Genomic DNA, 23,204 nt, shown 5'->3' on the forward strand with positions numbered 1-23,204 from the left:
CTAAAGAACCTGGATGGGCTATCGAATGGCTGCCTCAGGGAAAAGGTCAGCCTGGTGGCCGTCTTCCTAATTTCTGACCAGCTCGCCAACAAATGGAGTCAGCTATTTTCTTTACAGCCAGGCGTTCACCTACGAACCGCCCGCCCTCCGAGGGGAGCTGCAGGACGGATCAGCCAACACCGCGCCCAGCTGCACACGGCCCCCATCACTTCCACGGCCCGCGTGCACGCAGCCCTTTCGGAGCGGGAACTGTCTCCAGACACGTGGGAGAATCACAGTTCTGAGGGGTTTCTGCCCGCTGTCCCACCACAGCCGTCCTCAAACGACCGTGAGGAGGGGTGGCAGGTGTCACCAGTAATGCTCCACTGGGCTCAACACAAGATAATAAAATACACGCACAGCAAGCTCATCTCCTAGGAAACCAGCTCAGCTTGCCAGTACTCTGTGTGGTCTTAGAATGCCGGGAAGACTGAGCTGTGGACCCTCAGGAGTCTGCCACCCACGTGCCATAACAGGGGAGGTTCACTGACTTCTGGTCCACGTGGAAGCAGGAACTAGAACGAGTGACGAGGACATAGGAGAGCAGTTCGAACAACAGAACGAAACCAGTATCCCACACTAAGGCTACCAGAACCTAAATTTTGGTGCTAGGGGTTAATGTCAGTGTAGAACAGGACAAGATTATTAAACTTCTGTGGGCCTGAGTTTTCTCATCCCTACAGAGGACACAATAGTCTCTCTCTCGTCGACTTCTGGTGCAGAAGAAATGAGGAGCGCGTAAGTCATTGCTTATCACACACACACACAAAAATGCTCAAAATATGTTCAGTGTTGTAATTTAGGCTTTAAGTCCTGCTTTGTCTTCAGAGATATCTGTTTTTACAGGGCTATGTTTAGTCTGCAAATGTTCAAAGAATGTTAATACTATCAGTATTCACAGGTCCTTAAAAATAAACTCTTATCAAGATAGCATTGGGAAAAAAATGATCGCACTGTAAGTGGTACCTTGTAAAACTGTTTCTTCGATGATGAACATGGGAAGTTCCACACCATGGCAGGCAGTGCCTCCTTGCCTGTAGAGCATCAGGGTGCCCATGTCCTGCCAGGTTCCAGTAGAGCACACCCCCCTCTGCCCTCCCTCCTCCACCTCTGACCCTGGTGAGTGGACGGAGCAGGGCTGAGAACCCTTGCCTTCCAGATGCAGGGTTCATCGCCGCCACACTCTGGGCCCCACAGAGAGCAGGCCGGCTGTGAGTAGAAGGCCTCAGAAAGCTGTGGATCTCTCTGTTTCACTCTGTCTGCAGGGAGACAGGTAAAGATGCCTGGAGAGGTTCTCGGCCCACGACCGAAGGGCACTGCTTTCTCTTTCTTGTCCTGAGCACTGGCTAGGATCACAGAGGTGTGCTGGGTCCCAAAGCCCGGTCGCTGATTTGGTGGCTCATGGAAGGGCCTGGGCCTATGTCCTCTGAAACAGCTCCCCAGTGATTCTGACACACATGTTGAGAGCCACCCCTAGAGAGATGAGTGACATGGTCTGTGTCGCTGGCGTCACATTCAAAGCAAATAAATCAGCTGTGTTAGGAACATTGATTGCTTAACAAACATCTACCTGACCCCCATTTCTCAGTCCTTCTAAGCTTAGGGTAGAGCACCTAATTTTGGCCAACAGGCTGTGGGGGGAGCATTCGGTGCAGGGTGGGCCCCTGTGTGGGATGGTTTTGAGGACGGGCTGCCATCAGCCCGGGTTCCGGAGTGAACATACTGAACAAGCTGTGTCCCCACCCTCAACCTGCAATGGATGTGTAGTGCAAGTAGGGAATCAGCATTTCTGGTGTGCTATCCCACTGAGACTTGGGGTTAACTTGTTACTGCTGTGTAACCTATCCTTATCCCCACTAACAATCCAGCCACACAGCAAGAGCCGCCCGAGACCCCCGACAGAGGCTGGAAGAAGAGCCCTGGGGCCAGACCCTTCTCCCAGCTCCCCACACAGGGCCCGGTCGGGGCTGCCGTGCTGGGACAGGGTCTGCTGTTTACAGAGCTTTGTATGAATTTAAACTTAGCTAAAACCGGCATCCTCTACCTCATCATGTAAAGAAACCCCTGAGAAGAATGGGACAAATAAGATATGAACAAAGTTCTATCAAGGACAAAAGACTGTGCTTATATATAAATATCAAGCTGTGAAAGCTGGAGGTGCGGACCCCTGTCCATTATCACCACTTTATTTTATTTATTTTATCCTCACCTGAGCATTTTTGCATTTATCTTCAGATAGAGCGGGAGGAAGAGAGGGAGGAAGAGAGAGAGAAACATCGATGTGAGAGAGACACATCGACTGGTTGCCACCCGCACGACCAACCAGGGCCGGGGACACACTGCAACCGAGGTACGTGCCCTTAGCAGGAACCGAACCCGGGTCTCTCTGGTGTGCAGGTCAACACTTTAACCGATGAGCCACACCGGCCAGGGCCCCACTTTATTTTTTGTTTCTTTAATTTGAAAATTAAAGAAGAAAAATATGCTTATATTTTTCACTGCCTAGATTTAGCCTCTGTTAATATTTTGGCATATTAGCTTCCCTTCTATTTTGATGTTTAAACTTTTGTCTAAATTATACAACCATAAGATGCATTCATTTAAAAAAGAAACTAGTACACTAGAGAAAAGTTCAAGTACCCTTTGACTTACACCCCTATAATCTCTTATAGCTATTATTATTTGATCTGGTTTATGTTGCTCTGGTCTATTTTAAATATTTTTACATATACACATACATAGTCAGTGTAAATTTATACATATATAAATTCATAGTAGATGTAAGTATGCTCTTGCAGTCCTGCTTTTTCCATATGCAGACACTGTGGTTAAGAAAAGTATCATGGATGGGAGGTGAGTGGGAGGGCTCAGGTGGGTCCTACGGCCAAATAAGGTGAGACAAGGAAGAACCTTTATTTGACCTACATAAGGCCACAGCAATTTAACTTCCAGAAATCTCTCCACTGTTTTCATTTTTTAGTTAAAAACATCAAAGAGCACGTACTTAGCCTATAACTGTAACTAACTATAACGGAAGCAGACAATTCAGACAAAGTGAGGGTGACTTCAGAGACAGACCGTGCTCTGGACACGTCAGTATAACATCCTAAATCTTATTTCCCAGTAGGGTTGGGCAGCCTAATAGTAAATATGTTACAAATGAACTAGTTAGTAGAAAGAAGTACACAATAAAATACATGATCAACATTTACGGTAATTATTCTTTCTAAACAGGCCTTTTGGTTTAATTTGGATTCCTTTTCACAATTCCTTTAAGCATGACCATTGACCGGCAGGTGCCCTTGGAGATAACATGGGCAAATACTGATGGAGGGTTTGATTCGGTATTTAGATCCAGTTCAGTGTTTAGAAACTGGTACCAATGGATTCAGAACTAATGGCTGTGGGGAAGGACCTTGGGGACACATAAGAGGATGCTCTGTAAATTACCACAGTCATGAGTTCACGGGACAAGTACTAGACAACCCCCACACCCCAACAACCTCTGGGATCTCTACTGTATGACAGTGACTATGGGGAGACACAGTGTAGCTTCATCATGCCTGCCATACTCACAGACTTAAAAGTGTCCCAAAGGATATTGGCCTGATCTCCCTGAAAGAGAAGGGGCTGGAAACTGAGTTCCACCACATGGAATGGTTCAATCAATCACACCTACATAATGAAACACCCATGAAAAACTTTCAATACTGAAGCTTGGATGAACTTCCCTGGTTGGCAATACTGAGTGCGGTCACACATCCTAGCCAGGAGGGGTAACACCATCCAGGACTCCACAGGAGAAGACAACTGGGAGCTTTGTATCTGGGCCCTTTCCAGGCTCCTAGTAAGCATCTCTTATTTTAGCTGGTTCTCACTTGTCTCTCTCTCTCTTTTTTTTATCCTCACCCGAGGACACCTTTTTTGTTTTTTTTCCATTTTTTGTTCAGATAGGGTGGGAGGGAGAGGGAGAGGGAGAGGGAGAGGGAGAGGGAGAGGGAGAGGGAGAGGGAGAGGGAGAGGGAGAGAGAGAGAGAGAGAGAGAGAGAGAAAGAAACATCGCCACGAAAGGGACACATTGAGTGGCTGCCACCCGCACAACCAACCAGGGCCGGGGACAAACTGCAACCAAGGTACGTGCCCCTAGCGGGAACCGAACCCGGGTATCTCTGGACCACAGGCCGATGCTCCAACCACTGAGTCAAACCGGCCAGGGCTCATTTGTCTCTTTTTGCTGTAATTAAACGATAATCATAAGTTTTAAGAAATGGCCTGAAGAAGTATATGACAGGATTGCTACTTTGAAAAGCTCAAGCAGTAGATGGGTCCTGAGAGTGACAATGTATGGAGGAAATTTCTCTCTTCTTGCTTGCCCAGTGATTCACTTCTAAGAAGCCTGAAACACCAATCAGAAAGAATATATGTATCCCCATGTTCACAGCAGCACTATTTACAATAGCTAAGATCTAAAAACAGCCCAAGTGTCCATCAGTAGATGAATGGATAAAAAAGCAATGGTACATATACACAATGGAATACTATGCAGCTGTAAGAAAAAAAGATCTCTTATCCTTTGAGACAACATGGAGGGACCTGGAGAGTATTATCCTAAGTGAAACAAGCCAAGCAGAGAAAAACAAATATCACATGATCTCACTTATTTGTGGAATATAATGAACATAACAGTCTGAGGAACAGCATAGACCCAGAGACGAGGAAGTAGGGTACAGACTGACAACCCTCAGAAGAGGGGGAGGGGGAGAGGGAAGAGATAAACCATAGAACTTATATGTATGTACGCGTAACCAATGGACATAGACAACAAAGTTGGGGATGGGATGGGGGATGGGGAGGAGGGCGTCAATGGGGAAAAAAGGAGAAACATCTGTAACAAAAATAAATTAATAAAAAAAGAAATATACATCTGGTACATGGAGAGAAGCTAGTAGTCATAAAGATTTTGGATTTAAAAAAAACAAATTAATAAAAATAATTTAATAATAAAAAAAAAAAAGTACCTGTGTACAACCTTTGGAAAAAAATGTAAATAGTGTGGAGAAGATGGACCTGCTATCACGTGTCCTTCCTATAAACTACCAGGGCACCCTTCGTGCTCCCCCTCCCTACCCCTTGACATATACCTCTGCAATGGCCTGTTTACTTGTCTCTCCCCAAAGCCCTCAAGCCAGGGGCTGTGTCCTATTCATCACTGTAACCCCTCTGCCTGGTACAGAGGAGACGACCAATCATCTATATGAAATGAACAAACAAATTAACAAAGAGCAAAGTGCTTCCTTTTCAGAGTAATTAATTCTACCTTCCCTGCATTAAGTCCATTTCTTTAAGTGTGAGGAAATGAATGGTTATATTATAGAGCATGCAGAGATAAATGATTATCTCATTTAATAATGAGCTGGGGCCAACAATAAAAAATTGTCTGCCTGTTGTCTGCTCTGCCAAGTAGCCCAGTCTGTTAACTAACATTAAAGATCTAATTTAATTAAACGTTGAACAAGGCTCAGAAAATCCTACCGAGAGCACTTTGTTTAATTACAGGCAGGGGGCAAGCACCACGCCTATTGATCTGGTCAGTTCAAATTCTATACAATAAATGTGAGCTGTGAAAAAGGTGTGCGACTCCCTTGACTTCTCAGGCCACTTGGAGGGACTGTGGAGTCAGAGCTGCCACGGCAGCAGAAGCAGCCCGGCCCTGTGTCGTGTGGTGTCACACGGAGGGAGCTGAAGGTGCGCCCCGTCACTCCACAGAGCCGCACACGAGGAGAAAACCGAGGACAGCCGACCACAAGAACAGCTACCTCCTCGGGGCAATGAGTATAATGGGTGGTGGGGGTGGAAGTCATCCAGCATTTAAAGTCTAGTGCACTGGCATCCAAAGGCAAGTAGCAAATTCTATGAGACTCACAATTGTCTTGAAATAAAGGGAAATAAATCCAATCCAATATACAAATTCCTGAGGACATTTCCAGTGGAGGAAAAGATACAAGTTCCTCAACTATTTTTATTTGGAGGTAATTTAAATAAATAAATTATATAAATTTAATATAAAACCATATTAACCGCAAAACTTATACTACCTCTTGATGTGATCAGAAGAAAGGTTGTCTAAGCGCGTTATGGGTATTAACACATCTCCCTGCATCGGGTATTAGTATTATTCCCCCTTCATGGCAGGGTAAGTGAGGTAACGTGCCGAAGACTCACGGTGACTTGGTAGGTCAGGCTGTGACCCCAGGTGTCAAGGCTCGGGAGCCCTGGGCAGAGTAACACCTAACTATGTCGTTCTGAATACTAACCCCTACCGTTGGAGAATCTCCTCAAAGAAGGGGCCTGGCTTTTTATCGTTTGCTGGTCACCATCCAGGGTTCTCTTGTGCTTTAGCCACTCAGGTGAGAGGAGGAATGTCGTCTAAACCACAGCACGCAATTACACCTGAGACCAGCATTTCTTTCGCAAAACACGCACCATCAGAATACGCATGCCAAGAGCCAGCACACCTACTTAGGGCATTAGCCATGACGACTGGGGAGTTCAACCCAGGAAATTACAGGTGGTGGGGGCCTCCGCAGGGAGGAAACGTCATCAGCTCGCCCAGATAAAGTCTTTGCTGACTGGGGTGTTTACTCTTGCTGATGCAAGTATGAAGAAGGGCACGGTACAGCTGGGCACTGCAAACAAGCTTATCACGCACAGGAGTCCCGAGACAACGATGCTCAGGTCTGACAGGGAGGAATGCTGGCCTTTAATGACAACATGAGCCACAATGAGGAAAGGAGCTGATAATGTTAAAAACAGTACTCTCTGCCATCCTCACACAAAGCAGTAACTAAGGAAAGTTACATGTGGATTAAGAACAGAATGAGTTATACACATGCTGACCTTTTTGAAGAACAAGTCATTTCCAAGGTGTTCTTTAAAAGTAAGGGGGGGAGGGGGTTGAGAGAACAATGACGAGATGCATTTGTTCCCTCTCTAACTCAACTTAGTCTGTGTGCGGAATGACCAGCTGAAGGATAGCTAGAAAGCAAGCTTCTAATATTGCCAAGATTGAGAAAGAGACTAACGCAGGTCTCGTGATTCGATGAATGCAGAGGGAATTGTTTCTGATTGAAGAATTCCTTGCTTTACTCCCAGTCCAAACACAGATCAAAATCACAGCCAAACAAAGGAGTATTTGTGGGTTCCTGAGAAAAAAACTCCATCTTTGGAAAACTGAGTGCTTTTCACAATTCTGCCAAACATTTCTATCCTGAAACATCAGCTCCTTTAGGAATGGATGTATTTCCTAAACAAAGTGATTTGCAGATTGCTTCAGGCCGTTGAGCCGTGGGTACATTGGGGTGGACCCCAGAAATTACACACACACACTTAACATATATATATATATATACACACACACACACACATATACAAAACATCCATAGAGACACAGATACACATATATGATTATTTTAACTTTCATAAGTCTGAACAAAAAGAGTTAACATTTCTCATTAGATTCACTATGGATAAGTAAGAACAGCTGCTATAAATTTAAAGAATTTTATAAAAGAAACTGCAAAGGGGAAAAATTCTATGTATTTTTGCAAATTATAAAATCTTACTAGTTTATCTTAAAAGGAGGACACTTTGAGCTGGGGGGAGACCTGTATACCCGGAGAATGGGCTGAGAACCACCGGGCTGATATAATCTTACCACCCACTTAGATTTGTGATTCTGGAGAACCGTGTTGTTTAAAAAAAATCTTTCCTCCATACCTCAGCACTTGCAAATTACTTTCCTTTCCACACTGGCTTAAATAAAATTAGTCCACAACCAGAGAGGGATGGCCATTCCCAGGGCTACCCATGCCACAGAATTCCCGGGGCTGCCCGTGGCTGTGTGCAGCTTCTCTGGGCAGCGCCAGGGAAGGCCCGCCGCCGACTGCGCTTACCCTCCTGCGGAGCCGGTCCCGCTCCTCCCGGATGGCGTTCATGGTGGCCTTGGTCCTGTTCAGCTCCTCCTCTTTGCTGCACAGCATGGCGGTCAGGCTCTCGTTCTCTTCCCTCAGCCCAGCCAGCTCCTTCTCCCAGCGAGACCGCTCCTCCGCCAGGTTGGGGTACAGATCCCGGCCCAGCACCCCCTCGATCTCCTCGACTGTCTGAAAAACACAGCCGCAAAAACAAGCCAAGTGAGTGAGCTGGGCGCACGGGCTGGACAGGAGCGAGTGTCCACAGACGAGTGGGCTCTACAGTCCCTTTATTGCAAAACGTAATCATGACCAGCGACACCGCCAAACCATTCTCTCCCTGTTTTCAAATCAGACTCTGTTGCTTGCTTGGGTCCTAGTCTGTGTTACCAAGCAGTCCCCAGGGTGAGAAAAACACAGTCCCTTCCTGGCACTAACTGTCCACTCTTGATTTCCTTCGTCCACGTCCCAGAGCTGGTGTACACACCAGCAGACAGCAAGCCGGTTGGGGTCCCGGCAGTGCGGGTGGGGAACTGCCAACCGCACACGATCTAACCTGAAGCTTCCTAAACGACAGGCCTCCCCTGTTCCGACACAAGAGGCCACAGCGTCTCCAGCCTCGGTGTCATCAGGATTCAGAAGGCGTGAAGGAGGCTTCGTCCCAAGATGTGTGAGATGAAAATAAACCTCAGTGACACAGAAAAGAGGAAGTTTATTGTGGAGGTTTCCAAGACAGCAGGGATTTAATTAATGATAAGACAGCTATGAACTAAAAGGAGTGGAATCTTAATAGTACTTGGAGAGTTTTGAAGATAATCCATTTAAACATACTATTAATAGAGAGGAAGTGTGTGGAAAATTAGGAAAAAAATGGAAGAATGCATTCTGCTTGCTTTCAGAAACTGTTCATTCACATTTCTTGTCCTTTGGAAAAGGAAGCATCAGCCAAATGACACGGAGAGAGGAGGGAGAGTTACTAGGCAGGAGAAGGAGGCAGTGAGGAGTCGTGATGAGAAACATGTCTCGGAAAGAAAACCAGAACGAAAGGGGGTGTCACACTGGCTTCCCAATCGTGCTGCCATTTCCGTGTTGTGCTTTGTCCTCCCTCTCAGATCTGAGGCCCTGCTCTGTCCCTTGTTGGCTGGCAGAAGTCCTTGGCTTCTCCTTCCCTCTCAAAGCTGAGGCCAGGCCGAGTACCCAAGTTGACATTAACATTAAATACAGGGCCTGGGAGACTCCAGACAAAGAAACACCAGTGGTTGCTTCCCGCAACCACATCACTGATACACGAATCACTGAGATGAATAAAGATGAAAAGCCAGCTGTGTTATGAGTCACAGTTCACCTTGAGACACCATAGCTCTTTTGTGCAATCCAGGACTCCTGTTGATGGAAACTTGGGCTGAGAGTCCTAAGACATTTTTTTTCAAGTAACACATCACCTTTTCCCTTCCATAGGCCCCTCCCAGACTTTTCAGAATCAGCCACGATGCCTGGGTCGTTAAGCTATGGTGAAGTAACAGAAAGATCCCAGAGGCCCAGCAGCAAAAGAACTCGACGTTTCCATCGTTGATGATGAGTTTGTACAGAGGCAGCAAATGCCTCCCTTCGCGTCCTCCTTTGGACGTAAATGAATGGCTGTGAACGGCGTGGCTGAGACCCAGCACCAATGTGCTCGGCATACACCCCTCACCTTGTTAGCACTGTCAACTGATAACTCCTGAATGATATCCAGAGGCCATAAAGCTTTAATGAAATGTCTAAGTTAATCTTGGGGCTATAGGATGAACCATACTAAAATGATTTGGTTCAGCAACAGCCGTCTAAGAGTTTCTGAGAAAGTTGTCATTTTTGCTGCAACGTCAGTGATCTTGACTGCCGACATCATGACGTTTCCCAATGTAAGTCAGCCCGACAAAAATTTATAGAGCTCTGCCTTCCATCTGGTGGCCCCGTCTATAAGTATGGCTTTCTTAGAAACACTCATTCCTAACACGCATTTGAGAAAACCACACTTCAGAAGAGGGGGATTTGATCATTTCCCCTACAGGATCTCAGCCACACCAAGGGTGGGGAGGGTTTACCTTAATAGCCAAGTCACAGTGCTCGCTGGCCGTGGTGAGCTGCTCGATGTGCCTGTCCACTTCGGCCACGGACAGGCTGCAGCTGCTCTTCTTCCTGCAGCAGACGGCGTTCTCCAGCCCGGTCAGCACTCGCTGCAGTTCCGAGTTCAGGTCACTGCAGTTGTCTGGGAGTGAACATGGGCAGGATGAGTTTAAGCAGGCCAGTGGGCGACGCAAGCTCTTCATTTCACTACCCAGGAAAAACCTATTCCAGTGAAACGCCACAGCCACAGAGCTGGAAATCTCAAAGTTTAACCCCAGGAAGCCTAATCTCAGGCTGCTGGAATTCCCCTGAGGCTTGGCCACAGTAAAACCTTTACTAAGGGGTTTAAGACCATGGTCATTTTCTACATAGCCATGCCATGCTGAATTCCCTTGTCCTCCACTTGAAGGTGGCCACAACTTAAATTTCTTTAGAAGTGTCCCAGAAAAGGCTGGTAGGGCCTTCTGGTCAACCTTTCTGCTCAGCCATTCAAAAAAGCACTGACTCCAGAAAGAGGGTCAGCGAAAAAGATCTCATAGTTTTACTCAATGAACAAAAGAGTTAACAGAGACACTTGGCATTCTAAAAAATGGAAACTATGTAAGAGACAGTCCTTGTCCTCAAAGAGCTTATAATTAGGACGTTTTCCTGGTGTAACCAATCAGCTTGCTCAGCTGTTGTAATTTAATCCATTTCTCCCATTGGGAAACAAGCTGCTCCATGAATTGCACACTGTTCTCTGTGCAAACGCCTTGCAAGCAATTCTAGTAACTTGATTCTGACATAAAGATCTGGGTTACTTTTGCTTGCTGGATATCCAGGGTCGAATTAAGAATTATAATCTTAATGTGAGCTAGACACATTTTAGAAGTTAATTTTGTTGGAAACAATTCCCTTAAAGTCAGATACAAGTAATTTAACCTGTTACATTGAATTCTATGTATCATCATGCCACTCAATTCTTATAGCAAGTCAGGTGTTACCTACTTGCAATCTCTCCAAGTGCATTCTTCCCCTACATCCAGCCTGATTCCTACATGAGAGAAGCTCCATGTCCTCAGCTTCCCTTCTTCACTCCTCCCTTCTCATCACAGGTTCCATGTGCTAAACTGGTTTATTGCTTTCAATGCTTACCTTTGGAAAACTTCAAGAAACTCAGCACTGTAGGAACAGGATTCATCAAAATATTTTGGCCAACCTAATTTGGCTGCCTGTATGTATAAGTTACCTAAGTTTAGAGAGAAGACAGCCTACCTGTCTCCTCCATCATACCCAGTTATTCCCCATCTGCTCACATCTGTTTCTCTCCCATCTCTGGGAATGGCACAACCATCCACCACCTAAACTGACTCAGGTCCACTCTCAGGCAGCCTGGATGTCCTTCTGCCTTCCACCATAAACCCAAGCCATCTTGAGACTGCAGCTTCTAAAACTTATCCCCAAAGTGACCTCTTTGTACCATCACTGATACCATCATAGTCCAAATCGCCATCATTTCTCAACTAAGCCACCTGTACCCAAAGTGAGCCTCTTAAAGACATAAGTCAGATCATGTTATTGCCCCAGCTCACACCATCTAATGGCTTCATACTGTCATTCACCTCAAGTCCAAACTCCTTACCAGAGTCTGTAAGACTCTGCATAATCCAGACTGATGACATTTTCAACCCAAGGTGCACAATGCAGTTCCCTGGAGAGCTTTGATAAAATCCCAGTGTGTAGGCCCCACCCTACATCAATTAAATCACAATGTCTGGGGGTGGGGCTTGGCACTGAGACATTTCAAAGTTCTTCAGATAATTCTCATGAGCAGTCAGGGTGAGACCCACTGATTCTGTCCTTGCCTCATCTGTCCACCTTCCCCTCACTCACGATGTTCTATCCACACTCCTGGCCTTCTCTCCACCACCGGAACATGCCAACCTCCTGCCAGCCCCAGGGCTTCCTTTTCCTTTGCTGTTTCCTCTGCTGAAACTGATTTCTACCTTAATCTCCACTCATCATTCAGTTCTAGCTCAAAGGCCACCTTCTCACCAGGCCCTTCCTTACCTGAAGCCGGGGTTCCACCCTCCCCCCTGCAGTCCCTGCCTCATTCTCCTGTCTTCTTCATGGCAGTGATCACTCTCTGAGCTGACTTAAGTGCTTATTCTCTTCTCTACTAAAATGTAAGCTGCACGAAAGAAGGAATTTTGATGTTCCTCACCACTGTATCTCCAACAGAGAATATTATCGGCAATCAAAATTTATTTTAAGTGAACAAATATAAAGATCACACCATTATATATTTAAGAGACAGCAAGGCTAGAAACACAGACTCTGGAAATAGCATGTTTCACAGCAGCCTGTGCTTTGTGTTCTTGTTATGGATCATGCCCTGAGCTAATAGCAATTCAGGAGAAGGCCCTCTGGAGCTGGAGGGCAGGTGCCTACTACCAACTCCAGGCAAGGACCCGGGGCCAGAGCAGCAAAGCTCAGCAACCACAGATGTCGGTGGAACTGTCTTCAAAGCACACTTACTTCTAGGGTAACGACTGGAGACATTTCTTGAAATGATCATTTACCTCGAGGTACAGGGTTTCCTGGTACCCTGAACTGAAGTTAACACACATGCCCGAATGATTTGCATTACTAAGTGGTTATGAGTCAGATGAGAAAGAACGGTGCCTCTACTCAGTCATTGCGTATGAATTTCCAGAGCACAGTTCCCCTCCTGCAATGATCATACACACTTGTCTGCTGACAGGCTTTCACAACGGAGCTGGAAGTGGGGGACCAGGCTGTATCTTGAGGATGCTGGGCTACAGGGAACAGGGGGAAGGTTCAGAGATTTGACTAGTATTTCTTTCTCATCTTCAGTCAAACAGCTACTGAGCCTGGCCTTAGGCCAGTAGTAGGGTACAAAGATAAATAAGAGACTCTTGTCAACTCTGAGAAGCTTGCAGATGTACAAGGCAAATGCCACTGTTGCTCTGCTCAGCTGACCACCACCACCCTGGGGACACTGACCGTGGAGAATACCATGCAAATGTAGGATGGAGAATTAGGAGAACTGAGGAGGGATTTCAATGAACATACAGGCTGTAAACAGCTAATGAGCATCTTCCCTTCAAACCAAGGAGGGCTACAAGTGCTTTCTTTGGTCTTAGAAAGCCAAATGTATAAAGCACAGGTTGAATGAGGAACCCCACGCACTCCAGCCTGTTGTCCACAGAGCTCTGCACTATGGTTTTACACAAGCCCCATTAATGATCAGATGACACTTGGCTGTCCTTCGCCATTGTTCCCTGTTCGGAGCCTTACAGGAGGACACAGTAGACAAGCTGGCAGGAGTGAGTCCTCTGGGTCCCCTGGCTGAGTGTCGCCACATAGCACCGATCACTCCCCACCATTTACCCCTAGCACCAGCGCTGCTCAGTACAGCCTGGGATGATTGGCCAGAGTCTGTGACATATTCTTCTAAATATAGACTTAGAAGAAACTCTCAATTCCTTCCCTCAGCCTACAACACCCTGTACAATCTGACCCCCTACCAGAGACTGGAACACCAACACCAAATGCTGAGGCAGTTGGAGTCTCTACAAAAGAGGTATGAGTTAAGGAATCAGAAGAGCAATATAAGCTGAGGCCAGGGACCAAGTGTGTTCTAGAATGAACAAAAGGTGCCTCATGTATCAGTCAAAACCACAGTGAGATATCACCTCACACTCATTAGGATGGCCACTATATAAAAACAACAGCAGAAAATAACAAGTGTTGGCAGGGCTGTGGAGAAATGAGAACCCCTGAGCCCTGCTGGTGAGAATATAAAACGGTGCAACCGCTGGGAAAACAGTGCGGCAGGTTCTCAACAACTAAAACCAGAACTCCCAAGTTATGTAGCAGTCCCACAGGTACTTATTTTTGAAATGTACTTATTTCAATTCTTCTGAGCACACACCCACAAGAATTGAAAGTAGAACCAAAAAGGACATGCGTACACCCACATTTATAGCAGCATTATTCAAAATAGCCAATTTCTGATAAAAACGCTCAGCAGTGTGGGAATAGAGGGATCATATCTAGACATAATAAAGGCCATATATGAAAGACCTACAGCCATCATCATACTCAATGGGCAAAAATTAAAAGCATTTCCCTTAAAAACAGGAACAAGGCAAGGATGCCCACTTTTGCCACTCCTATTTAACATAGTACTGGAAGTCTTAGCCACAGCAATCAGACAGGAAAAAAAAATAAAAGGGATCCAAAATGGAAAGGAGGAAGTGAAATTGTCATTATTTGCAGATGACATGATACTATACATAGAAAACACAAAGGCTGCATCAAAAGTTTACTAGACTTAATAAATAAATTTGGCAAAGTAGCAGGATGCAAAATTAATGTCAAGAAATCAGTGGCCTTCTATTTTTTTTATTTTTATTTTTTTATCCTCACCCGAGGACATTTTTCCATTTTTTGTTCAGGTAGAGTGGGAGGGAGAGAGAGGAACAGAGAGAGAGAGAAACATCGACGTGAAAGGAACACATCGAGTGGCTGCCACCCGCACGACCAACCAGGGCCGGGGACAAACTGCAACCTAGGTACGTGCCCTTAGTGGGAACCAAACCCGGGTCTCTCCGGACCACAGGCCGACACTCTAACCACTGAGCCAAACCGGCCAGGGCTCGATGGCATTCTTATACACCAATGATGAACTCACAGTAAGAGAAACTAAGCAAACAATCCCATTTACCATTGTGGCAAAAAAATTAAGATACCTAGGAATAAACTTAACCAAAGAAATAAAGGACCTATTCACAGAAAACTACAGGTCATTGAAAAAAGAAACAGAGGAAGATATAAAAAAAAGTAGAAGCACATACCCTGTTCATGGATCGGGAGAATCAACATCATTAAAATGTCCATATTACCCAAAGCAATCTATAGATTCAACGCAATCCCCATCAAAATACCAACGGCATACTTCACAGAATTAGAACAATTATTTTAAAAGTTCATATGGAAGCAAAAAAGGCCTCGAATAGCCACAACAATCATGAAAAGGAAGAACAAAGTTGGAGGGATCACAATACCAGATTTCAGGTTATACTACAAAGCCACTGTAATCAAAACAGCCTGGTACTGGCACAAGAACAGGCATATCGACCAGTGGAACAGAACAGAGAACCCAGAAATGGACCCAAGGCAATATGCTCAATTACTATTTGACAAAGGTGGCAAGAGCATATAGTGGAGTAAGGACAGTCTCTTTATTTTTTTTATTTTATTTTATTTTTTATCCTCACCCGAGGACATTTTTCCATTTTTTGTTCAGGTAGAGTCGGGGGGAGAGAGAGGAACAGAGAGAGAGAGAGAAACATCGATGTGAAAGGGACATATCGAGTGGCTGCCACCCACACAACTGACCAGGGCCGGGGACAAACTGCAACCAAGGTACGCGCCCTTAGTGGGAACCGAACCCGGGTCTCTCAGGACCGCAGGCCGACACTCTAACCGCTGAGCCAAACCGGCCAGGGCAGGACAGCCTCTTTAATAAATGGTGCTGGGAAAATTGGACAGCTACTTGCAGAAAAATGAAACTAGACCATCAACTTACACCCTACATGAGAATTAACTCAAAATGGATAAAAGACTTAAATGTAACTCAGGAATCCATAAAAATCCTAGAAGAGACTGTAGGCAACAAAATTTCAGACATCATACGCAGCAGAATTTTTACTGACACATCACCTAGGGCAATAGAAACAAAGGAGAAAATGAACACATGGGACTACATCAAACTCAAAAGCTTCTGCACAGCAAAAGATACAATCATCAAAACAGAAAGGCTACCCACTGTATGGGAAAGCATAACTGCCAATGATATATAAGATAAGGGGTTAATTTCCAATATATATAGAGTGCTCATACAACTCCACAAAAGGAAGACAAAGAATCCAATTAAAAAATGGGCAGAGGAACTAAATAGACACCTCTCCAAACAGGACATACAAATGGCCAAGAAACGTATGAAGAAATGCTCATCATCACTAATCATCAGAGAGATGCAAATTAAAACAACAATGAGGTATCACCTCACACCTGTCAGAATGGCCGCCATCAACAAATCATCAAACAAGTGTTGGCGAGGGTGTGGAGAAAAGGGGACTCTAGTACACTGCTGGTGGGAATGCAGACTGGTGCAGCCACTATGGAAAACAATATGGTGTTATCTCAAAAAATTAAAAATTGAACTTCCATTTGACCCAGTGATCCCACTTCTAGGAATATACCCAAAAAAGCCTGAAACAGCAATCAGAAAGAATATATGTACCCCCATGTTTGTAGCAGCACTATTTACAATAGCTAAGATCTGGAAACAGCCCAAGTGTCCATCAGTAGACGAATGGATAAAAAAGCTGTGGTACATATACACGGTGGAGTACTACGCAGCTGTAAGAAAGAAAGATCTCTTATCCTTTGAGACTACATGGAGGGACCTGGAAAGTATCATCCTAAGTGAAACAAGCCAAACAGAGAAAGACAAGTTTCATATGATCTCACTTATTTGTGGAATATAATGAACATAACAGTCTGAGGAAGGGGGTAGTCCCAGAGACGCGGAAGTGGGATACAGACTGACAATCCCCTAAATAGGGGGTGGTGGGGGAGAGATAAACCACAGAACTTACATGCATGTATACATGAACAGTGGACATGGACAACAAACTGGGGAAAGGGCGGGGAGGGAGGGGAAGGGGGAATAAGTGGGGGAAAAGGGAGAAACATCTGTAACAAAAATTAATTAATAAAAAAACAAAACAAAAACAAAATAGCCAAAAGGTGGAAATAACCCAAATGTTCATCAGTGGATGGAAAAAACAAAACGTGGTGTATGTATACAATGGAATATTACTCAGCCTTCAAAAGGAAGGCTACAATATGGATGAACCTTGAAGACATGAACCTAAGTGAAAAAGCCAGTCACAAAAGGCCAAATATCACATGACTCCACTAATATGAGGTATCTCGAGTAGGCAAATTCACAGACAGCGAGTACAATAGAGGTTACAGGGACTGGGAGAGTGGGGTAATACAGTTTAATGGATAGACTTTGGGAGGTGAGAAAGTTCTAGAAATGGATAATGGTGATGGTTGCACATCTCCGTGAATGTACTTATTGCCACTGAACTGCACACTTGCCCTGGAACCAAGGCGGACCCCTGGCGGTGCTGTGCTGTATTAGGAAATGCTCGGGTCCATGTCGATGAGACAGAGGGGCCGTCTGTATCAATACACATTCTTCCCACAGAGGCTCTTGATATCTTTCCACAGAAGCAGCTGAGTTTGTGCATAGCCAAGAAGGGGAAAACACAGACACTGGGGCCAGGGAAAGGCTGAGGAAGCCCACAAACGTGGACAGCTGTTGGCTGACTGTTCCACTTAGCCATGACATGAGCTTCCTGGCAGCCACAGCAAAGTGAATGCTCTGCTGTCAGGAAGGAGGAAGCATTCCAGTTTCACAAGGCAGACCAGGTGTTTGTAGCAGCAGATGCTACAGGAATCCAGGTACGCGGACTTCACAGGTGGTGTGAAGCGATGTCGTTGCCAATCTCCTCAGCCACAGTTGCACGTATATGCGGATTTCACGGGCTTTCTCATCATACAAACCTTCAATTAAAATAAGTTGTCAGCCACTCAAGTACAATGCAAAGGGAGTTCTGGGAAGGGTTAAGCTCAGACAACCTTGGCACTCTGCCCTTCAGGTGTCTCATTTGCTGTAAAGATGCACACGGAAGAACAAAGGGAGCGGACTCTCCCTGGACCAGAGGGCGCAAACGAGCCCCCTGCAGCTGAAGACGTTTTGTGTGGAGGGCAGGGGTTGATAGCTGGCACAGCCTTTTCTTGGGAAAAAAAAATGAAAGAAAGAAAGAAAAAAACAGGTTTTGAATCAATTGCCAACATTTAAAACCCAGGAAAATTTATGACTGTTCTTGTAAAATTAGAAGATCTGGCCAGAGTGGGCCTCTCCACACATGACAACAATCTTCAGAGTGGCCAGTGGCTGGTCCTTTGGGCTCGGCACAGCCATGGCCCCATGGTCTGGCACCTCTCAGAGTCTGCGGGCCTACCTGCGCTGTCCCTTCTAAAGGCAACTTTTCCCAGTTAGACTTCTGACAGGAGCTGGAGGAAAGACCAGCTCAGGCTACATTCTTCTGATGAGAACCCAGAGCCTTAGGTTTTTCTGTTGCTGTCTGAGGGAAGACCCAAGTACTTTGGACATGTACTGGGCTATGAAAATAAAGCCCAGCCAGCACTCCTGCTCAGTTAAACACGTACTGGTGGATGGATTTTCTTCTCTTTCTCTCAGGATCAACTAAGCCTACCCCTGGAGTTGCACACAATACACTATACCAGAGTTGGTTTGTTTTGATTTATTTTTTTAACCCTCTATGAATTCCCTAACCCAAATAAAAATACAGCTAAACGGGCTAGGAGTTAGGAACCTTCCCCTGCTCCACCCAGTTCTGTGTGGCGTGCCTTTACAAGAACAAATCTGCTCCAAAATGTGGCAACAGCTTCAAAACATATGGACTCCTGGGCTCGGCATTCACTTCACAGCTGGTGGTCACGTATCTGCCTGGTCTGGAAGCCCCTCATTCTCCTCTTCATGTGGCTTTTTCTAAGATTTGCCTTGAAGTCTCCTTTTCCAAGAAGCCTTCCCTGATTACTTATGGTCTCATATTTACTTCTTTCCTTGAGGAATTGCATTCCCTGTAATTACTTATTAACTGCCATGTTGACCCTACGAAGCCCAGCCCTGGAAAGCAGTGACCATTCATTGGTCCACGTGTTCTGAGACAGACAACACTGGGCACGAAGTGGCACTCAAAAAGGCCACGAGTTAGCCTGGCCAGTGTGGCTCAGTGGTTGAGCATCGGCCCATGCATCAAGAGGTTGCTGGTGTGATTCCCGGTCAGGACACATGCCCAGGTTGTGGGCCAGATCCCCAGTGGGGGCATGCAGGAGGTAGCCGATGGATGTTCTCTATAATCGATGTTTCTATCTCTAAAAAAAATCAATAAAGAAAAAAAAAAAAAAAAAACCACGAGTTGAATGTGTAAAAGAAATAAAAGACTTTCTGTGAGTCAACTTTTAAAAGTATCAAGTTTTGATTAACTTGCTCATTGATCGAGTAATCACCGAATGAAGACATACCACATGGCATACCCATCCTGGTCCGCTGCAGGCGGGTCCTCCAGGGAGGCACTCCCACCGGGGAGAGAGGGCGCAGTGAATGCTGCCAGTCCCAGAAGGCCCGCTGGGAACGGCCATCGAGCCTCACCTGTGCGCGGAGCGGCAGAGCAGGCCGGAGCCACACATGCCTTCCAAGGGCCGGCACACCTCTGTCCTGGGCCCCCATCACGCCCTATAAGGAGACTCCGGTGGAGGAAAGAGCTGCGGGTTCTTCCAGCATCGCCGCAGACATTCTGCTAAGCAGCTCGGAGCTGCTGCGGCCCTCAGCTATGCCCGGGAAGCCGGCACGTTCTCTTTGCAGCAAGGCCTTCCCTGCCTCCAGCGAGGAGCGAGCCAAGTGAACAGAACCCAGAAAATGAGGGGATAGAGCAGCTGACTTCCAGGTCCGAGAGCAAGACAACAGAAGGGTCTGAGGGAGGAGGGACAGAGTCTCCAGCGAGATCACCCCTGCGTGACGTACACAGTGTTGTCTACCGAAGACAAGAGGACAAGAACGATGCTTCTGTGGTTTAAAAACACCCCAGCGTCCCTAATAATGAACAAACTGACCGAAGAACCTCCTGCTGCCGCCCAGTAGGAAGGACACATCATCACCCATGAAAATTCTTGCGAAAAATGTCAACCTCAAATCTAATAGTGAAAAAGCAACCAGGCCATCCAGGGTGGGGGGCTTTCTATAAAACGACTAACCTGGCCTCCTGGAAAATGTCCACGTTATGAAAGATGGGGATAAAGGGGAGTCAGGAGACACGGCAACTAACCAGAATGTGTGAGCCTCGCCTAGACTCTGGGTTAAACAGCAGCAACAGCAGACAGTGTGGGGACCTTTGGGGGGACCCGCATGTGGGCTGTAAAGGTTCCATCTTGGCAAACCCAGGTGGGAGAGAGGGGCTGTGGTTCTAAGGGAGATGTTTCCTGTTCTTAGGGGTCTATGCGGATATCAGTAGGGTTGAACCATCATGACGTCTACAACTTACTTTTTTTTGAGGTGAAGGGTATTCACTAAATTTATTGTGCTAATCCTTTTATAATATATGTACATCAAGTCATGCTATACACCTTCAACTTAGTGTTGTATGTCAATTATATCTCAATAAAATTGGGGAAAAAAAAGAATGAGGTAGGCATAAATGGGTAGGGTCCTAACCAGGAATGGGGTGGGGGTGGTTACTGAATGAACAAGTCCAGTCAGCCCCTCCGCCCTGGCAGAGTGAGGGATGGAGCTGAACATGGGGAAAGGGATCAAGAAGAAATATTTTTTTCCTAAGAACATTATTCGAGGGCTTTTACTTATGAAAGAAAATAAATGTTCATTCTAAATAAAAGTGCTAAACAGAAAAGTCCAAAGAAGCAAATAAAAATGATCGATGACCCTCCAACCTCATTTTACTGCTCTTAGCATTTGAACGATGTTCTACATCTTTTTCTGTGAACACATAGATCACGTACTTTCTACAACTTTTTCTGTGAATACATAGATCATGTTCTATATACTTTTGTTGTGTGTTTTTCCCCACAAATGTTTCTTAAATTATGATTTTTGTGACTACTAAATTTCATTTGTTGGAAATACCACTTTTTTTTTTTGCATATCACAGATATTTCCCCCTTAAATCCCTAGTCATGAAATAAATGGTAAATATTGATACATATTACCCTGTGGCTGTGAGCACAGTGCGCACTTCCATTTGTGAATCGTGTGACTGACTTTCAAACGGCTCAGAAAAAAGACGTCTGCGTGTGTGCAAAATCAAATGTGGTAAAATGTTAACAACTGGTGAATCTGGGCGACGGGTTTGAGGGGTTCGTTTGCTCTTCTATGTAAGTTAGAAGTTTTTCAAAATAAAAAGTTGAGGGGAAAACAAATACCTCAACATGCCAGGCAAGAGGCTCTCACAGTCCGCACAGGCTCACACGCAGAGCTGACGGGGCCACTGTGCCGACCATTCCTAGCACCCTTCGAGGACAGGGGTGCTCTCCTGAAAGTGTCACTGCCACACCCAAAGGACCCCCGAGAACACAGCTCCATCGGGGTCATTGTGCCACGAAGAGCGAGCGCCAGCCGCCACCCTGCCAGGCCCCGACCTCCCGGAGAAGAGAAACCTCTTCTGTGTTTCTTTCCAAAGAAAACGAGGTTGCATTCTCAAGACTCCTATGTTAGCCAGACCTCCTGGGCTTGAGACCGGTCTCCAGTTTGCTGTTGCCACTGTGCAGTTTTGACAGTTTGTTTCTCTACAGCGTCAACTTGGCCTTAAACAGGCTGAAGGTGTAAGAAAGACAACCTAATTGCCATAAAACTGTCTTCCAGCGATGGTGAACCCCAGCTGCCTGCTGCCCCGGGGACCCCTCGCTCGAAGCTGCCTGGCGTCCCCACAGACCTCCCAGCCAGAGATGCCCACCCCCTCCAGCCGCTGTGGTATGAAAGTTCTGGCAATGGCTTCTAGAGAGCAAGGTGCCAACAACACACAGGAAAATTCAAGTTCACATATAATCATTTTACTTATTTGACTCCCAGTCACCCGAACTGGCACAGCTTTAAGAGGAAAAAAATAGCCCTGGCCAATTTTGCTCAGTGATTAGAGCATCGGCCAGTGGACCAATGAGTCTCGGGTTCAATTCCGGTCAAGGGCACGGACCTGGGTTGCAGTTCATCCCTGGCTCTGGTTGGGTCATACAGGAGGCAACCAGTTGATGTGGCTCCATTACATCGATGTTTCTCTCTCTCTCTCTTCCTCCCGCTCTAGATGAATGCAAAAAAAAAAAAATCCCCTAGTGAGGAATAAAAAAAAAAAGAGGAAGAAAATACCTAGTGTTGCAGAGGATAGGAGGACACCTTGGGAGGCACAGAGGGGGTACAATTTGGTTCAGTCATTCTGTACCTGTACCTCTGAGCAGGTTCCCTGGGAAACAGGCACATCCAGAGGTACTGCACACCCTCACTGCTGCTCCAAGGCCCTGGCCATTGGCCCCTGCCCAGTCTCGGGCCTCGCCTCCGACCACTCTCCCGGAAGCTCACTAACCTCTGGATCACCCATCTCAACTCAAAAGCCCCTTTTTAGGTAAATAGTACCCCCTCAAGAGCAAACAGTATGAAGCACAGGGGGCTGTGAGGGGGAGGGAGATGTGCTCTGGTAGCCACATGTGGCCTAGGAAATTGTCTTCTGCTGAGACCATTCAGCAGGACGAATGGGCCGCAGGCACGCCACCGGGGCCCCTGCCCGTCTCCGCGCACCAGGGCCCGGCCGCAGGCACGCCACGGGGGCCCCTGCCCGTCTCCGCGCACCACGGCCGGGCCGCAGGCACGCCACCGAGGCCCCTGCCCGTCTCCGCGCACCACGGCCGGGCTGCAGGCATACCACCGGGGCCCCTGCCCGTCTCCGCGCACCACGGCCGGGCTGCAGGCATACCACCGGGGCCCCTGCCCGTCTCCGCGCACCACGGCTGGGCCCGCAGGCACGCCACCGGGGCCCCTGCCCTTCTCCGCGCACACAACAGGGCTTTCAGGTGTGTCTCAGAAGCAAATACTCCTTTGTAAAGAGGTTTTAGGGAAAACTATGTCATGAGTTTCAAGCAACCCGAAAGCAATACAACCGGAAGAGAAAGAGTCTGTTTGGAAAATAAAGACGGCTTGTCACATCTTAGGAAAGGAGTTCATGAGCGCCAACAATTATGGGAACTCCTTTTGAACAAATGTGGTAGGTGAATGCCTTTCCATTTCTATCTTTACACCTTAAGTCTCTTCTGGGGACCGAAAATGACTGACTAGAATTGGAGGGAGAAGTTCCAAAGTAACACAAAGTGAAGTGGAACAATGATGTTTCCTGCTCTCAAGTTTGGTTATGCTCCAAGGAAAAT

The 23,204-nt window shown here is 46.4% G+C and overlaps 1 protein-coding gene across 1 annotated transcript in view; it reads right to left on the reverse strand.

Annotated features, from left to right (window-relative positions):
- MCC (MCC regulator of WNT signaling pathway) overlaps nt 1–23,204 on the reverse strand; it is a 253,338-nt gene that overhangs the window by 51,666 nt on the left and 178,468 nt on the right. The window contains exons 5-6 of the mRNA XM_036280129.1: nt 10,091–10,254; nt 7,992–8,198 (exon numbers count right to left, since the gene is read on the reverse strand). Coding sequence (XP_036136022.1) covers nt 7,992–8,198; nt 10,091–10,254 — 371 coding nt within the window. The remainder of the gene's footprint in view (nt 1–7,991; nt 8,199–10,090; nt 10,255–23,204) is intronic.

The sequence above is a fragment of the Molossus molossus genome, unplaced genomic scaffold, assembly GCF_014108415.1.
Source record: "Molossus molossus isolate mMolMol1 unplaced genomic scaffold, mMolMol1.p scaffold_m16_p_3, whole genome shotgun sequence".
In the NCBI taxonomy this organism is placed as follows: domain Eukaryota; kingdom Metazoa; phylum Chordata; class Mammalia; order Chiroptera; family Molossidae; genus Molossus; species Molossus molossus.